This window comes from Solanum verrucosum, unplaced genomic scaffold (assembly GCF_900185275.1).
Source record: "Solanum verrucosum unplaced genomic scaffold, falcon-dt-bn FXZP01000060.1, whole genome shotgun sequence".
Classification (NCBI taxonomy): Eukaryota; Viridiplantae; Streptophyta; class Magnoliopsida; order Solanales; family Solanaceae; genus Solanum; species Solanum verrucosum.
In genome coordinates, this window is record NW_026020129.1 from 4,626,383 (window position 1) to 4,644,548 (window position 18,166).

The 18,166-nt window shown below is 34.1% G+C and overlaps 2 protein-coding genes across 3 annotated transcripts in view; one reads left to right on the forward strand and one right to left on the reverse strand.

The window, feature by feature from the left end:
* LOC125827213 (40S ribosomal protein S30) overlaps positions 1-18,166 on the reverse strand; it is a 359,593-nt gene that overhangs the window by 254,074 nt on the left and 87,353 nt on the right. The gene's annotated exons all lie outside the window — the stretch shown is intronic.
* On the forward strand, positions 1,650-16,899 carry LOC125827183 (glycerol-3-phosphate acyltransferase, chloroplastic). 2 transcript variants are annotated; one of them, XM_049506544.1, is made up of 13 exons: positions 1,650-2,114; positions 5,841-5,938; positions 7,054-7,140; positions 7,287-7,384; positions 9,028-9,085; positions 11,392-11,493; positions 11,581-11,642; positions 11,722-11,832; positions 12,483-12,561; positions 13,830-13,949; positions 14,030-14,140; positions 16,229-16,407; positions 16,513-16,899. In XM_049506544.1, exons 1-12 carry the CDS (start codon positions 1,772-1,774, stop codon positions 16,361-16,363), a joined length of 1,404 nt encoding a protein of 467 aa, XP_049362501.1. In that variant the 5' UTR covers positions 1,650-1,771; the 3' UTR covers positions 16,364-16,407; positions 16,513-16,899. The 2 variants fall into 2 exon arrangements, with proteins under 2 accessions (XP_049362501.1, XP_049362502.1); XM_049506545.1 differs by having other exon boundaries at positions 1,772-2,114; positions 16,521-16,899.

Here is an 18,166-nt window from a genome sequence, read left to right on the forward strand (position 1 = left end):
ATGCATCAATTATAGTATAACTAATCCCAAAACTGCAATCAAACAAAAAATTTACTATAAGTATTTTATTTCAAAATTATTTTTATTCCTCAAATCAAAAGAAGTACGTGGACATCAAATTAAATGCAGAGCAACCGCTACCTCTCTGGGACAATAAATATAAAGCTTTTGTTTTGCAAATAAGGGAAAAATTGCACATAGACTAAACAAAAATTAATGCAAAACGATTGAAATGTGATGTATGACATGTAACTTCTCGTACGTCTATTCAAATTTTCAAAGGCTTATTCTCCTCTTCTCTATGTCCCACTCCATATATTATTGTGTTAAATTTTTTTTTTTAATATATTGTTTATAATTATGAGATATACCTAAAAGAATAGTTTAATGTAAGAAAGAATGTTCATATTTCATTTGCCCCCGCTAACTCATGCGCGTGGAAGAAATTAATTTAAAATGTATTCTCATCCCTCTTAACATTTTTCCTAGCGTGTGTTTGGTACGAAGAAAAATATTTATACGTTATCTAGTAAAATATTATAGAAATGAGATTGAATAAGTGGGAAGTGGAGTTCGAGGTTGGAATGGGTGAGGAGTGGAGTTTGGTGTTGGAATGGTCAAGCGATGGGGTTTGAATGGGTGAGGTTGATAGCGAATTTTTAATTTCAATTCTGAACTTATTTTTTTTCTTCCCATTTTCATTAGGAAACTTATCTTCCTCATTTCTAAAGAATTTGTTTTTTCTAAACCTTTTAACCCATGAAACATTAGAAAAATTAAAAAATATTCTTCAAAATATTTGCTACATAACAAATTCACGAAGAAATCACTTGATATGCATACTAAATTATGTTGATATTATAAATTCTGAATTAATTCATCCACAATAGGAAACGAGAAAAACAATAGTATAAATTAAATGATAAGTTCATACCATTAATCAAATACAATATAAATTTTATTTTATCCTTATTTTTAAAATACCCCCATATTATTCGACCCCTCAATGGAAACGACTGATAGCATTCTAATATTCTATCATCATTTTTTTCAAAAAATTAAATGGCCTAGAAAAGTTTTAAGAAATGTCTTCTCTCATCTGGTCGGGACGTTGTTTTTCCAAAAATAAAAATATATTGTATTTTTTTTCTTCAAAATATTCAAGTAAGAACAAAATGATTTTTTCCATGCTAAACTTACGGATAATTTGGTTGAGAACAACTTATTTTGAGATTCATTATTTTAAAAAAAAGTTAATTATTATGAGATAAATTATTTCACACATATACAATAATTTATCTCATCACTCAGATATAAATAGTGAAATAGATAATATAAAACTGCCTAATACCTCTAACTAAATATACGATAAAATAATTTTAATCTTATCTTGAAATTATTATATCTTATAACTCACCTCGAATACTTTTCTTCCGGAGAAAAGTTACTCAAAGGTTGGTCTAATAGGCTATTGCCACTATTCCAGAGGAAGGGCGTATGGTTGTTACACGTGTCCAGATAAGTCTAGCTTAGGCCTTAGTTCCACAAAAGCCAATGAAATAAATGAAAAAGTATTCTCAGATAAATAACCAAAGAAAAAAAAAACTCGAATAACTGTATCACAATTCACACACACAATTGGGCGATGGAAAGCACGTGCTCTCATTCCTGATAAAAACTCTCTCTCTCTCACAACACACGCACATATTCATTTCACTCCTCACTTTCTTTCCCGACCCTTTCTCTCTCTAAAGCTCTCCAGTCTGTGGTGATGTTGATCCTCTCAGCGGCTTCGTCTTCTTCTTCCTCCTTCATGCTTTCTTCCGCTTCGTCTTCTTCTGCACGCATTCCGAGGCCGTTATCTTCATTTTCAACTTGTGTTCCAGTAGTAGTAACAACTGTTTCTTCTGCAGCAACTTCGACGCTATTTCCGATTTCCTGCTTCGGTGTGAAATCGAGGACTGTTGGGATTCGGAAGCTGCGGTGTGCCGTTTTTTGTGCTTCGAAGGTACGTGGAATGGCAGAAATGATTGAAGATGCCATGACGGTTTCTGCTTCTGGGAGCCATGAACTTCCGCAGTCCCGAGACTTCCTTGACGCACGCACTGGAGAAGGTTTATCTCTAGCTATTATTATTTTTTCTTTAATTTGAAATATCTTGTGCATTTTGTGCTTTATATTGCTACTCTCGCTTATTTTCTTTTTGAATTTGAAGTGTCTTGTGCATTTTGTGCTATTTCAGTGTGGTTTATTTTCTCTGTACTCTTGTTCTCTGTTGGAATATCTTGTGCATTTTGTGCTATTTCGGTGGGGTTTAGCATTTTGTGCGTATTATGCCAGTGACTATTGTACACATTCACGCTACAATGTTGTTTTCTTTCGAATGCATTGAATTTCTCAATATTCTTCACAATTAACAATGCTGAACATATGAGGCGCGTTATTACATTTGCGGAAATGCATATTTATTTTTTTATTTGCCCTATGTTTGTTATTCTTAAGAAAATGTGTTGAGCCCATAGATAAATAGAACTAATATTGCATTTAGCATGGAGTTTAGTGTGAATTTTGTCAAGTAATAATTGCTTTGCCACATAAACTATTGAACTCTATGTCCAAGGTGAAATAAAACGATAGTTATCTAATGTTTGTTTACTCTTTGGTTTTTCCTAATAGTCCTATCAAATAGACTTGTAGTACAAAAGTTCCATTCTAAGAGATGAATTGGTTGGTTGCATAAGCAGTTTCAGTAGTGGTATTAATGAAATTGATGTTGGCATAAAATTGCAAAAAGAGTACTTATCTGTGCAAGCATGCTTAACAGTTTAAACACCATGTCAATGAGTTTTTTTTAACCTTGATGCACCGAGTATAGTAGGTTTTGATCTTTCTAGTAATCTGTGACGATATCTATTAGGATGGACTTACAGTAGGCTCAACGATTGTTTTATTTTTGATGGCAAACGGGATGTATTGTCTATGAAGCACATCAGTTGGGCTTTGTTGCTTCTAATTTTATAGGGACTTCTCAAACGGATAACTAGCGGAACTACACTTGGAGGAACAGTGCTACTATAATGTAACACCAGTCCATCTAGATGGAAGTGCTCGCTAACCTGTGGATGGTGAAAGACTCGACAAATTATAGTGGACGGGATGATGGGAATGATATAAATTGAAGAGTAAGACGAAATGATTAGGAGGTGGAAAATCTTGTTATGAACACCAAAGCAAACAGGCAAATAGACAAACAACATTGGATTGTTAAAGAGAATTAAGACGCTTAGTGGTTTCTATTCACTTCTGCTTTCTCTGCCCCCCTGTTTGGTGTGAAGGAGTTAATTGCTGTGAGATAGAATCTATAGACTGGTTTGCATTCATGGAGATTCTGTAACTATTCCAAAGATGGGAAGTTCGAGAAAATTGAGATTTTTTCTTGAAATTGGAAGCAGTTACTAATTCATGGTAGGACATGTACATAGTAAAAACTTCATTCTCGGATTCTATGAGAACTTCTGTTGATAATTTTCCAGAAGTTGGTTAGGCAACAATCCTTTTCCATAGAAGTACACTTTTGTTTTGTATAACAAGATTTCTCTCGACTTTTTTTCACATTTGACATTTATTATACATGTGAAGTTTTAATGGTTGATTCTGGAATCACCAATTTGCAATTGTCATATTTGGGACATTGAAGTCGCCAGTTAAGACTAAAGGATCACTTTTTGACATCTGTGGTAGTATCTCATTTTCAGCACTCTTTACAAAAAGGTATTGCTATGCGATATCTCTTGCTCCCTGTCTTTTACAGTCACCATTCAATCTCTCCCTTCCTTCATTTGACTGCTTTCTTGTCTTCCGATATGCATGCACACTCCATTCTATTACTGCAGGTTAGTGATGTATAGTTGGTTCCTTTTCTGGACACACACTATGGTTATTATGGTAACTTTAGCTCGGTTAAGTAATGCTTGGCAGTTTTTGCATTTTAAAAAAAAAAATGTATAGATCTCCTCTTGATTGACAACAAAGTCATTACTTTGTCGTATGAAGCATCTGTGGATCTTAGTTTCAAGCTAGCTTACACTTCATTTGTCATATCTTACAAGTCTCAGAACCAATGCAGGTTGTAAAATGCATGACCTAGTTGGATCTTTTTCTGATAACGCGTCACCTAGTTGGATCTTGACCGACTTAACACACACTTATACTATGTTTGCACTTAGAATGTGGTTTCTAACTCAGTTGGGAAATAGAAACAAATACCATGCTGAAGAATTCTGTGGTCTGTATGCTATTCTGATAGATTTTATTTTCAATAAGTAGTTTAGAATGTGGATTGGAAGCTTAGTTTTCTTTCTGATTTTTGTCTTCCACTCCTTTTGGATCTTCCTTCTTGCTTTCTGGAGGATTTCGATTCTCCTGGTAATTGTCATATGTCATAATCATTACTATCTTAATACATGTGTAAGTGCGTACGTAGTGGCATAAGGGGGAAAGTCTATGTAAAGAAAATCATATAAAGCACTTTAAACTAGTTCATCTCCAATGATATATTAAGTGCGTACGTAGTGGCATAAGGGGGAAAGTCTATGTAAAGAAAATCATATAAAGCACTTTAAACTAGTTCATCTCCAATGATATATTCTTATATGGACTATGTAAACTGCACACAAGGTGGACTCAAGTGGAATATGATTTTCAGCAAGAAGTATATTTAAAGAACCGTGACTTGGCATAAAAGTTAAAGTTATTGTACAAATGCGGTCTTAAATTTCTTGTAAAACAAGATGAGGTATAAAGTTATGATTCTCAGAATGCTTCCTATTAGACTTTAATGGAGCAGTTTTCCTTCTTTTCCATGACTTATTTTTCTATTTTTTGATAACCATGGTGTTGGGCACAAGTACCGGGTAACTGTGCCTATCAAGGATTGGATATAAAAAGTCAATTTTTTTTTAAAATTAAAGATATGGCTGAAAACCTTGGGTGCTTTTTTCCTTTGTCTTTTTGGGTAAACATGGTATAATCTTCTCCTGTTTTTTCTTTCTTTTCGGGCTGTGGCTTGTGCCTTGACAGACATCTGAAGCAGTTCTCAACCAGCACTGTCTGTCCTAGGGGCTGATCATCTACATGAAATTTTCAAAGTAGGGTCTTTAAAACATGTCATGTCTTAGAGGTTAGTCATCTACATGAAATTTTACAAAGTAGGGTCTTAAATACATGTCATGTTGTTGGCTTATATTTTTGACAGGTGATTTGGGATGAGTGCAGTATATGTTGCAAGGTATATATAAATGTTTGTCAAGGTAATCAGATAGCTCGAGTCGTTTACATGTTGTATACTTGTACTTCTTTGGGATTTGAAGTATCTCATAGGTTTTTTCGTGGTGTCTAGTTTCCTTCGAATACTTATATACTTCAACGTTTATGGGTGCATTACCATCTGGAACTTTCTATTGATATTGTTTACCGATCAAGAAGAGAAACCGTGGATATCTGAGTAAGGGTTGGTATTGCAAGTTATAGTTCAATAATAGCGGAAGTGCTGCAGTATTCTAGAAAACTTCGTCTAAAAGGATTTAGAAACCTTCTAGGATGTTTGTGGCAGTTGCAAGTATAAGACCTTTGTTGCCGATGCTTATCTACTCACCTTGCTATCTTCATGAGGATATTCTAGTGTCTTGATTCTTTTGTTTGCTAAATTTAAACATACTGCTCAGCAGATGATTCCCTTGTCCTTGTGCAGAGACTTTATTTTGGTAGATCTATTCTAATTGTTCTGATTGAACCTTTTTCCGTCTTTACCCCGTGCATTGAGTGTTCGATTTCCTGTGCAGACTTGCTATCTGCTGTTCAAAAAGCTGTGGAAGATGAAAAACTGCCGCTTAATGTTGCTGAAGGAATGGAGGATTTGTATCAGAACTATCGGAATGCAGTAAAATACCTTTCTTCGAACTTGTGGATAAATGTACTTGTTTAAGTGTTGGGTCACGGGTGCTTTGTTCGCTTAGATATGTTTGCTCATATGCAAGAGTCTTCTTGCATGAACATACTTTCTGGGTCATAACATGCTTTCTTAGGTTACTAAAGAACAGTATATAATAGATTTAAGATGATTGTTGAGAATACAATTAAATAATAAAAGTGTGCTCTCTCTAACAACTTAGGCTTTTAGGTGAGATGGTTACACACTTCAACAATGATGAATATGTTGTTTCTTCTAATGTATTTGATCATTTGGATTTAGTGGATGGTATTATGTAACTACACTCTGTTGGTATAAAAAAAGAAGTTCACGCTGTACCAATGACAGTAGATAAAACTCTGGAGCTGGAAAAGCTAAAGTGGAGAGAGAAGCCACAATTTGGCATGCCATGACTTTTTTGTAACCAATTATGTGGAAAGACATTATTACGGTGCCAAATATTTTCAGAAAATGACCTGAAGATAATAGGTTAAGCCCTTGTGAAGATTCTAAATGTAGTCTAACACTCAACATGTTCAGTATCATTTCTTCCTAGAGCATGGAAGATATGACCTTGGGATGGCAAAACAATAATAAAGATAAATCTAGAGGAGTTGCTTATATTTGTATGTTTGTCTTTGCCTGATTTTTCCGCAAGTGTCTTTCTTGTTCCTACTTCTCAAGTATATCTTATTTTAAATATCAAAGAATAACTCCCCTCCTCACTCCCTCTTTCCAGCTAAAATGGAGAGAATTTCATTTATTTCATTCTTGGAAAGACTACTACTTTTGGACTTATCATATTTGGTTAAGTAATCCAATCAATCTTTTAGACTTATCATATTATCAATCTGTTTGGATTTACTTTATTCATGATACTCATGCGCTTTTCTTTGAGAGAGAATGAGTTTGTTGAGACCTGGAGTTTGGCCTTTTCTTTTTTGTTTATTTGGAGAACTTGTTGTGGTCATGTGCCCCTCTTGATTTTTCTTGATTGTGGAGTTTGGCATTTTCTTTTTTGTTTATTTGGAGAACTTGTTGTGGTCATGTTCCCCACTTGATTTTTCCTGATTGTTTTTTTATAGGTTTTACAAAGTGGAGTCCCCAAAGCAGATGAGGCCATTTTGTATAACATGGCTCTTGTATTTGATCGTGTTTTTGTGGATGTGAAGGTAGTCTTCTGCCATGTGGATTTTTCAAATTCATGCGAGAAGTTTCCCCTATATCTTTGTTTCTCTTTACTTCATCTAAGCACACATGTATTCTATCAAGTTGTTAGAATGTAACATTGTAAAATGTAGCAATGCTCATATTTCAGGATCCTTTTGAATTCTCGCCGTATCATAAGGCCATTCGTGAACCTTTTGACTATTACAAGTTTGGTCAAAATTATATCCGCCAGCTAGTTGATTTCAGGTGAGTCTCAGTTCTCTCTCTGTAGTGTTAAGTATCATGTAATAGTTTGACTAACTTAAAAAATGAGTGTGGTTCTTTCAATCTGGTTAATGATGGAATTCACAGGAATTATTCGAGTAAACAGCTTAAATATATCCTTTGATTTACATCCTTTTTTCATTGTAATATTTGCTTGTTTAGATCAACAAATTCAAGACCAGGCATGCTCTATATGTCCACTTTATACCTTGTAAATAATGGAATGATGCCTATATAGATTTAGGTACAGATAAGCTGGTGCTAGTTCTAGTACATACAAGGTGGTGGGTGAATATATGAGAGAATAACATGTTGGAAGATTGGGTTAAGAGCAGATAGTAAAGCTACTGAAATCATTTATATCTCTAAAGGAGAAAGGGATTATGTCATGTTAGAATAATTGTTCTAAACTTTAATGGCCAGCAGATAATCATTTTGACCATTGATGAAAGGGATAACTAAATCTTTTGCCATTATGTATGGGGAATAAATAATTTTGTTATTACCCTAATTATTTTTTCATTGTAGTTTAGGTATAATGATGCTATTTTCTCAATTGGTTGGGAAAATCCTCCAACTTCTTTAGCTGAAAGAAAGAGCTAAGCTGTTGCACTATTCTGATGAATAGTTCATCATGCTCTAGTGTCTGTATATTATTTTTACCCAGTGATGATCTTACTAATATGCCTCATAGCAATCCTTAAGTCCAAAAAGGATGACATGATTCAAAATACTGGGTGTCTAACAATCTAACTATCCATTCAATCAGACCTTATTCCATTGATTTTCTGATCATAATATGGATATTTGAAAACGACATAAAAAGTATCCTTGTTCTTTTAAAGATAAGTATGTAATAAACCTCCTGAAAAGAGGAATAATTAGCAAAATACTTACAAATTGAAGTCCCGTAGTTATTGTATGAACAACTTAATCACCACACAATGTAGCTGGTATTTAAGTTGATTTCTATTTGACTGTTTAATAGCTAGTTAGTCTGTAGCACTTTGCTGAGTTGTGTGGGTTGAGTTACTTATGAAGCTTAGCCCATCGTGTAAAATTACTATTGTGTAGGGATATATTTTTCTCCCTCTGTTTCAATTTATATGTCTTAGTGTGGCTGGACACGTTGTTCAAGGTAGGGAGATTTTTTAATCTTGTGATCTTAACCTAAAGATATAGGTAATGTATCAAAATGATCTTGATTCTTGTGTTCTTAAACATGCTATGCATGATGTTGGAATTAAAGAGTTAAGCATACCAAAAAGGAAAGTAAGACGCATATTTTAAAACAAAGGGTGAAGTTGCACATTGTTGAGTAGTGGGTAGGAAATTCAAAATTTGTAATTCTTTCAGATGAAGTATGATGTTAGAGGGTCGTTTGTCTTGTTCGAGGAACTCCCTGCTTTACTTCTTCCAGGGGTGCTTGCGAACAATATCTCCATTATGGACAGACATACCGCTGCTATTGAATTTTTTTTAATCAGCTTTAGTGAGTGCATATCAAATGTGGTTATTAGAAATTGATCTTTCTTTGGCTCTTTGGTTAGAAGTGAACAGCCTTGTTCCCTGCAGATCTCATGATTTACTTCGGAATCTAACCTCTAGTATTTTCGAGTTCGTAGGAGTTCTTATGTTGGGAATATCTCAGTTTTCGGTGAAATGGCAGAGAAGCTTAAACAGGTTCGGCATTTCAGATTGTTAAAGAGTGTTTCTATTTATTAGTTTCTTCTGTAATTATGCTAACTATTTATCGCCTGACCAAGTTTAGTTATCCCCTGATCAAGTTTAGCACATAGTGATAGAGTTCTAATTCAGACTACTTATGATATGAATATGTATCATCATTCCTCAACTGTATGAGTCACAACATGATTATTTTTTTAAATTGTTCGGTTGAGTATTATCTAAATAATAACATTTGCATTAATTAGTAATAACAAATGAAATTTATAATGCCATAAAAAGACCCAAAAAGATAAATTGATTCAAAAGTATCTGATCTAACAAACAAACTAAACAATGAAAAAACGGTATTCCTTTAGTGTAACAAAATAAGATATATATGATCTCATAGAATGTACAAAATATTTAAAAGCTTCACAATATTAAGATGAGAATAAGAATCAGAAGTGAATTTTAAAAAAAAATTCTCTCCAACTATCAAGAAAAGGGATCAGTACCTTTATTGCAAATTAGTTGCAGCCATGTAGTGACTTGTAGTGTATAGGTTTAGTTATAGAATTTCACAAAAAGAAATTGAAAAGTTCAACTGTTGGAAGCTAAACTGTTGCAACTTCTTTCCTAATAACTTTTCTTTTATCAATTATTTAACATTTAATAGAATTTCATTAAATTACACATCAATTGTTGATCTTTAAATTACCTATAATTAATATTTAATTAACTAAATATAATTTAGTTTTATAGTTTATAAAGGTACAATTTTTTTTAATGGTAATATTGACATAACTCAATTTTATAGGGTTGTTTTGGTATTTCAACTTTTTGTTCCCACTTTTAGTAATACTAGATTCACCACACGTGCGTTGCACATGGTTACCTTGTTTTGTGAATGCCATAACTATGTAAATATATTCAGACTATATTAGTTACCATCTATGTTTTCTTTGTAGATGACTTTTCGGTGAGTTGTATCCGTTATTAGCGGGTCTCCATTTTAAGATTCCAGAATAATAACGCATTACGCTCGACTAATTTGCTTCTTCACGATGTTTTTTTGTTTAGTATATATATATATATATATATATATTTGATATGAATAATAAGGGGATAGCCATTCCATGGTTAGCTGTTTAAACCGTTTGAATTGAAACTTTATTCTCGGCATGCATGAGATCTCATTGGACAACTGTCATGAAATAATACACCAAGCATAAAACACTCCTCTTGTTCTTGTACTGGTTGGGGATCATGGTAAATCAAATGAAAAAGGTTTTGCTAATTGATGTTTGTATCTGCTTAATGTGGGTCCACTTGTGTTAATATGGGTTGATTGGAGAGAGAATAGGAGACTTTTTGAAGGAGTAGTAGTCTCTGTTTCCTTATTTTCTTTTGGTGCACACAAAAAGTTCCTTATCATATAGATGATCAGGTGGAGTTTGTAGAGAATTGTATGTTTTGTAGATTCTCACCTTTTGGTATACCCTTTGTATGCCACTGTTCATGGCCATGCATATGAATGAAAATACTTTTACTTGATAAAATTTTAAAAAAAGATCTTCTTAACAAGCTATTGTATAGGAGCGGGGGTTTTAATCAAGCAATGTTGAAAGATTTTTCTAGAGCACATTCTGAGAATTTGAGCTTAACATGACCTTGCTTTTCAGACCCCCTTACACGAAGATCCATATTTTCTTCTTATTCGCCTTACTGGATGAACCAGATCACTTTTCCCAATTTCCACGCTATTCAGCAGTTTCCTTGATTAGGGGGACGAATGTACATAAGACTTTGTATCCCTCAGCTTTAATACGTTATACGATTGAACCTCCAAAAGATGGTAGAAACTCCGAAGTAGGAATATTGACATATTTCATAATTCCAAACTTCTGTTATCTTTTGTTTGGTGGTTTGTCTGTCTTCTTATTGAAAATATTTAGGTATCTTTCTCGTTCTATGCGTTTTGTGAAGGAAAGTTACTTACCAGTTATAGATGTATGTGGCTTCTTATCCATCAAAATTATATGCTCACTATTTAAACAAGAGTTACGAATAACAGTCTTGGCTCAAAATGTCGTGGGTGGACCAACTATCTCTATATCACCTGCACGGCCACTGGTTTACGTGTAAAGGATCTTCTTATAAAGTTGAATGTTCTTCTTCGATGCTGTATAACACTAACTATAGATGGAGAACTGTTGAGTGCTTACTGTACCCAGTTCTTTGTTGCATGGTTTTTTACACATCGTCTTGATCATTTTTCCTGTTGCCTTTACCAAATCACCATTTCTTTGTACTAATTTCAGGGTGATAATGTTGTCTTGATGTCAAACCATCAAAGTGAAGCCGATCCTGCGATTATTGCACTCTTGATTGAATCAAAGCTCCCAGATATTGCTGAGAACATTGTTATTACTTTTTCCACCCTCTTGTACTTTATAAGATATTTATACCTGAAGTAGCTTAATTCACTAGATTATGCTTACTGGTAACAGATCTATGTTGCTGGAGATAGAGTTATTACTGATCCTCTTTGCAAGCCATTCAGCATGGGAAGGTGCACTTAGATAGCATTGTCAGAGTATTACAGAAATCATCATTTACTTTTAGACATTTGACCAACTTAATATGTTTAGGAATCTCCTGTGTGTTTATTCGAAAAAACATATGAATGATGACCCCGAACTTGCTGAGATGAAAAAGAGAGCAAACACAAGAAGCTTGAAGGAGATGGCTTTGCTATTGAGGTACTTATGCTGCTTTTGCTTTGTCTTTCTTGGAGTATTTTGGTGAAGCTTTTACTTAGGAAGTTTTAATGTCAGGCAGTCTTGGGGTCTTATTCTGGAGGCATTAGTATACAATTTTATCCTGTGCCAATCTCTCATTAACATTTTTTCTGCCAAGTGTTGCGAAAAAATGGAAGATTCGCTCTTCTAAGCTCTACACGTATTGAACATGATTAAATGGCAAGCTAAGCCTAATGTTGCATGTGTACTCTTAATCTTCTCTACCTATCAGAAAAGCTTGTTTGCTCAGGTGTGTAATAGTTCTTTCACGAGGGGGTTAACCCTGCTTGATTATTCTGCATGGAGGAAAATCATAGAGCTAGTTGCGGTAGAAATGACTTCTAATATGAATGTGCAGAAGATAATACAGATACGATAGATGGAAGTTTTCTCATGATCATGGATGTGAAGTTCAATCATCATCCACTATATGATTGCTTTATCAGATTCATACTTCAAGTCTAGTGAACTGTTGGTATAATTAGCACAATAATAAAAGAGGACATCCAATGATACATGTTTCTTTGGCAATTCGAGATAGCTCACAGATGCTCTTTTTGATATTCCACTATTGCTCTTTTGATGGAAGCATACATGTACTTGTGATCCAGGGGTGGATCAAAATTAATATGGATTGCTCCTAGTGGTGGAAGAGATAGGCCAGACCCTGTTACAAACGAATGGTATCCAGTAAGATTCGTTTTTCTATTTAATAATTATAGTTGTCTTTCCGTATATTTATCTTTTCATTCTATTTGATGGACGCACTTGCAAGCATGGCAAACATCCATTTCCTTGACAAGGTATTTTCTCCGTTTCATTCATATGACTGTGTTTGTACAGAGGAGGGGGTTTAATATATTAATTTGACTCTGTATTTTATTAGTGGTAGTATAGGAAAAAAATTAAATAGTGCTTCAAAAGTTAGTTTGATGAAGAACACTGAAACAAATTTGAATTCTTGAAAGTTGTATAAAATAATAATCTAAGTGGAGTGGTGAAAACATTTTGGGAAGTCCCATAGTTGAAAAACTATCATAATTTGAAGGAGGAAGTGTTGCTACCTTATTCATTCTTTTAAGTGATTCTTAATTCCTTTGTGGGCTGATTTGCTTTCCCTGCCTATGAAATATAGGGCAAGGCTCCCACATCTTCTGAATTACATCTGATGCCAGTTCACATCTTAAGATTTTCTTCCACTGACTTTATTGTCTGCTGTTCTTGATTGCTTCTTGCTAGGTGAACTTCATTAGGGGGGGGGGGATAAGTTATAGTTGTCTGACTAAAAAATTTTGTGTTCCTGACCAATAGCCATTTCCTAAGTGAGGTTGTTCATGACTCTTTAAGAGAATAGTCATCTGCAGATGTGTGCTGGGACATTTATGATTCAGTTCTCAGAATATGTTGGCATTATTTGCCTGAACTTTTAAGGGAGAGTTAACTGTTCGTATCCTATTGAGATTTGCATGGGTACATGCTATGGTTCACTGCTTCTTCCTATTCTGTTTGTTCAGCAATAAACTTCTCCATTACACTTGCCTTGTGACAGTTCTAGGGTATTTTGATAGGCCGTGATAATATCTCTTCTTCTCCAGCATAGTTCTATGTATATGATGGGCAGTTAGTTTCAAAAGTTTTGGTATTTATGCTTCATCATAATGCTTAGTTAAGAGACATTTTTTTTAAAATTTGAATTTATTTTTCCAAAAGAGCCAGATCCATATTGGTAAATACCAGTTAGTTAGGACTAAGCTAATTATTTTTCAAGGAACAGGTGTTTGGTTTAGAGAACCCATAATTTGCCTTTAAAAGGCCAAGTATTATGCATTGGAATGAAATGGGCCTGAATGGATATAGAGGAATCATATAACAGATTCCAACTGATCTGCCACTGATGGATAGTTAATTAATTGATTTTGAGCAGCTTGTGGTTGACCATTTTGCTTGTCTTTCTTCAGGCACCATTTGATGCTTCCGCGACAGACAACATGAGGAGGCTTGTACAACATGCTGGTGTCCCTGGTCACATTTATCCTCTAGCAATATTGTGCCATGATATTATGCCCCCTCCCGCCCAGGTTGGTCACTGTGTCAATTATGTTTGTTTTTGTAATGATTTTATGTTTTTTTTTACATATCCCTGCTTGCGAGAGTACAGGTTGAGAAAAATATCGGAGAGAAAAGAGTTGTATCTTTTCATGGAGCTGGCATATCTGTGGCACCCAAAATTGATTTTCATGAGGTTGCTGGTGCTTTGGAGGACCCTGAGGTTAGTTTTTACGGGAAGTCCACTTTGGTTTAATACTTAAATTATTGGAAGCTTTTTTTGAACTAAATTTGACAGCCTAATGAAAGGTTTAGTGGTATTTGTTGGTGAACCTGGGGGGATTCATTCTATTTAATAGAGAATGAAGGAGGAGAAGGAAAGTTGGACCAAACTCTTTCGCTTTCCTATTTGAGACCCAAATGAATAGCTAGTTGACCTTTGCTAAGAGGGGGGCAGGTTTAGCAGAAATTTTGATTCCTTCGGTTGATCTTTCTCTTGTTGGTGGAAAGTTAAGAAGTAAAGCTCCAAAGGAACTTTCAATATGCAAATAAAACATTCATCTAATACTGTTTTGTTTTATTCAATTTTTGTCAAGTTAATTCTATAAACTGAAGCTAAAATCTGCATCTATAAGCTCTCTGAGGATAGTTAAATCTGTCCCCAAATCAGAGGAAAAGAAAATTAATTAAAGATGGAAATTTTGTGATACTTTTTTTCCTTACAAATAAAATAAGATAGAGAACCTTCCAATGTGCCAAAAAAGAAAATATTATTTCCATGAAATTCAAATGAATGATGAACTAGCCCAGAGTGTTGAATTATATTGGAAGTTGGTTGATGCGACTTTTAGTAACACTAATTGCTACTCCCTCCGTTTAAAAAAGAATGGTCTAGTTTGACTTGGCACAGAGTTTAAGAAAATAAAGAAGACTTTTGAATCTTGTGGTCCTAAATTAAAGTTATGTCAAATGTACAAAATTGCCCTTTAATCTTGTGGCCTTAAACAAGCCACGTGGAAAGTTGAAATTAAAATGTTACCAAAAAGAGAAAGGTCATTCTTTTTGAAACTGACTAAAAAGGAAAGGAGATCATTCTTTTTTTAAACGGAGGGAGTAATATAAAGCTACCTCCACAGGTGTAAACTGACTTGTTTGGGTGTCATCTGTGTTTTCTCCTTATATTTTAAGCTACCTAAGCTGCTGTACTCGACAGTTGTACTACTAATTTTTCTACCTCCAACTTCTGTAGCATCAGTTTTCTGTTGCAAAATTCTTCTCTTCCCAGACCCTTTCTGACCTTCAGCTCAAACATTTTTCCTTTGCCTCTCTTTCTATCATTACATTACGTAAAAAAGATGGTTCAACTAATTTCCCTGCCCTTCAGACCTTAAGCTCTAACATTTTCCACTTGCCTCAGCTTTCTATTGTTCACTAAATGAAATGGTTTTCACCAATTCAGTCTTCTTCCATTTCACTGCAAGAATTCTCTTTAATATTCTATTTCCATGGGGTTTTCAATCTTAAATCGATGTTCCATTTCACAGCCAAAGATTTGCATCTTATTTTTATGAGATGCTATTGGAACTCTTGTTTTTTCTTTCTCCCCATCCCCTCCCTCCTGCAGAGGCGTATCTAGAAGGGGTGCCGTGGGTTCACGTGAACCCATGCTCCCCTCTCTAGATCATATATAGTAGTGTTATATATTTTTTAAAATATTTAAATATAGATGTGTGAACTCATGTTCAAAGTATCATATAATAATGCGATAATGATTGGGTGCACTTCTCTAAGTGAGAGATAAAAATTTAAATCTTATATCTATCTTGTCTCTTTGAGTAACACTTTTCCAAGTGGTTATCAATTACACTTTTGTCGTTTCAACTAATTTTTGTTTTTTTTTTCCTTTATTCTTTCAAAATTTTCAAGTGTGTTACATTGAGAATTCCTAAAAAATTTAGCGTTGTAAATTTTTTATATAATTAAATCAAATGTGTATATTAAAATTTAAAACTAGTAGTATTATATATTTTGGACCTATAATTTTTAAACTTTAATGGTTCATATTACAAACTAAAAGTCAAATCGATCAAATTTATATTTAAGATACATTTTTTCGTAATCGTGCACCCATCTAGCCGAAATTCTGGATACGCCTCTGCCCTCCTCCCAAATAGATGGGAAATGCATCGTGGCTGGTTTGATCAAGGAAAGGAAATGAGAGATGAATCGAAAGCTAAAAAACTGCACACCGAAAAAGTCAATTGCATATAAATAAAAAGGATCTTATGAGTAAATACTTTTCTTGATGCAGGCTAAGATGGTATATACAAAGTCACTTTATGACTCTGTAAGCCAGCAGTACAATGTGCTAAATTCTGCTATACATGGCAAACAAGGACTGAAGGCATCAATACCTAGTGTTTCATTATCACAACCATGGCAGTAGCTTCTCTTCCAACTTTATTTTTCATATCTTGTTGCTGTAGTCAGGTATGTACTTCACCCAAAAAAGATCTGTTGATAAAATTTAAAACTGGAACAATTGGCTTCATTCCATGTGTGTCTGATTCTTGTTTTGTGGGTATATATTACTAGTTTTGCAGATGTTTGTTTGGCAGTTACAATCAAATCACAAGGATTACACTCACAATCTTTCCACATACCACGCTGGCATGTGGTTAGTCTATGCCGAAAGTTGATACAAAGAAAGTAATTCTCGAAGTTACAGCAACATAACCCGAAGGAATTTTTTGGCAGGGCTTAGATAATTCTTTTGACACGAATGTACAGTTGCTTTACATTGTATTTATACCAAATGCTAGATCTAAATTTGTTAGTAATGATAGCTTTCAAGTACTGTCAATTCTGACTTTTTAAGGTCAAGTGTTAGTAGCTATCCTAGATTGCTGCTCATCTTGCCTTTGAAGTGGTAATCCAATTTGTTGGGAAATATAATAAATGATGCTCTGCTACAGTTGTGTGTGTGTTGTAGTTTCTATAAGCGTGATATGCTGTTTGGTGCAACATTTGACAGTGTATTGTGTCAAAAGCAGTCGGGTTTAGTTTCTACGGTAGTGACTATTAACCTATCTCCTTCAATTGGCCGCGTAGTGTGGTTTAATGTTTGGTCTTTTGATCGATCTAAGCAACACAAATTCCAATAATCCAATGGGATTCCTAATGAAAGCAGAGCTTGAAAGGATTTCCACTACAACATGCATATTCCAGCGGGTTCTCCTGGCTCATTGTGTTCTCTCCTTTTAATTTATGTTCTTCGTGATCTTTCTCCACTTGTGCTTCCAGTAAATAGTTTGTCTTAGCCCCTTCACATCCCTGTTGGCATTCCTCTTATTTGCTATAGCAGTGGACATGTTTCTTTGATAACTACCTTTTTGGGTGTCAGTTTCAACCGAAGAAATTGTTTTGGTGGGGACGTGAGGCATTACGTATCTAAGCGTGTCTTGTTTCAACAGTGTCATTCTTTATGCACTATGATGAAGGCACAGCACAGACGATGCTCTAGTATTGAACTTAATTTTTTGGTCAAAATTTCTTAATGAGGCAGACAGGCATATTGATCGATGTATTTTAAGAGCTTAGCGTGCATAGTCTCAACTTAAGATGCATTTTTTTCCAGTCTAGAGTAGTCTGTTTATTAAACAACTTGAAGGACTCTGCCCATTTACCAGCTTAGAGGAATCATACTATAGTTTTAATGACCATAGAATATTTTACACTACTATTTTCTCTCTTTTATTTTTTATTTTCATCCGATTCATAGTATTTTACACTACTATGTTCTAAAATAAATGATACTTTGCACTTTTATTTTGTTTCAAAATAAGAGGTGTTTTAGAATTTCAACAAATAATTGATCTTATTTTTCCTGAATTATCCTTGTTTTAATACATTTAAGTTTACACCACTAAAGAATTATTCTTTTTTAATACATTTAATTAGGGATAACCTAATAGAAATATTGCTTATTTTTTAAAAATAAATAAAATTTTAAGGATATGTAAAAACTAAATATATCACTTGTTTTAAAACTAAATAAGTACTCCCTCTCTAATAATAGTTGTCTACTATTGACTTAATACACTTTTTAAGAAACTATAAATAAAATAGTAATTTTACTGTATCACTCTTTGAATATAATAAATACAATGTCTTGAATAATGTAATAGGGAAATGACTATAATTAATGATAAGGATAAATTAAGAACTAAATGTAAAATTATCCATAAAA

Excerpts from the sequence above, each read along its gene's own strand:
- LOC125827183 (XM_049506544.1), top strand. The coding sequence starts at position 1,772 with ATGTTGATCCTCTCAGCGGCTTCGTCTTCTTCTTCCTCCTTCATGCTT. Across the intron at positions 11,494-11,580 it reads CAGATATTGCTGAGAACATT|ATCTATGTTGCTGGAGATAG; the intron begins GTTATTACTTTT and ends TACTGGTAACAG. Across the intron at positions 13,950-14,029 it reads TTATGCCCCCTCCCGCCCAG|GTTGAGAAAAATATCGGAGA; the intron begins GTTGGTCACTGT and ends GCGAGAGTACAG.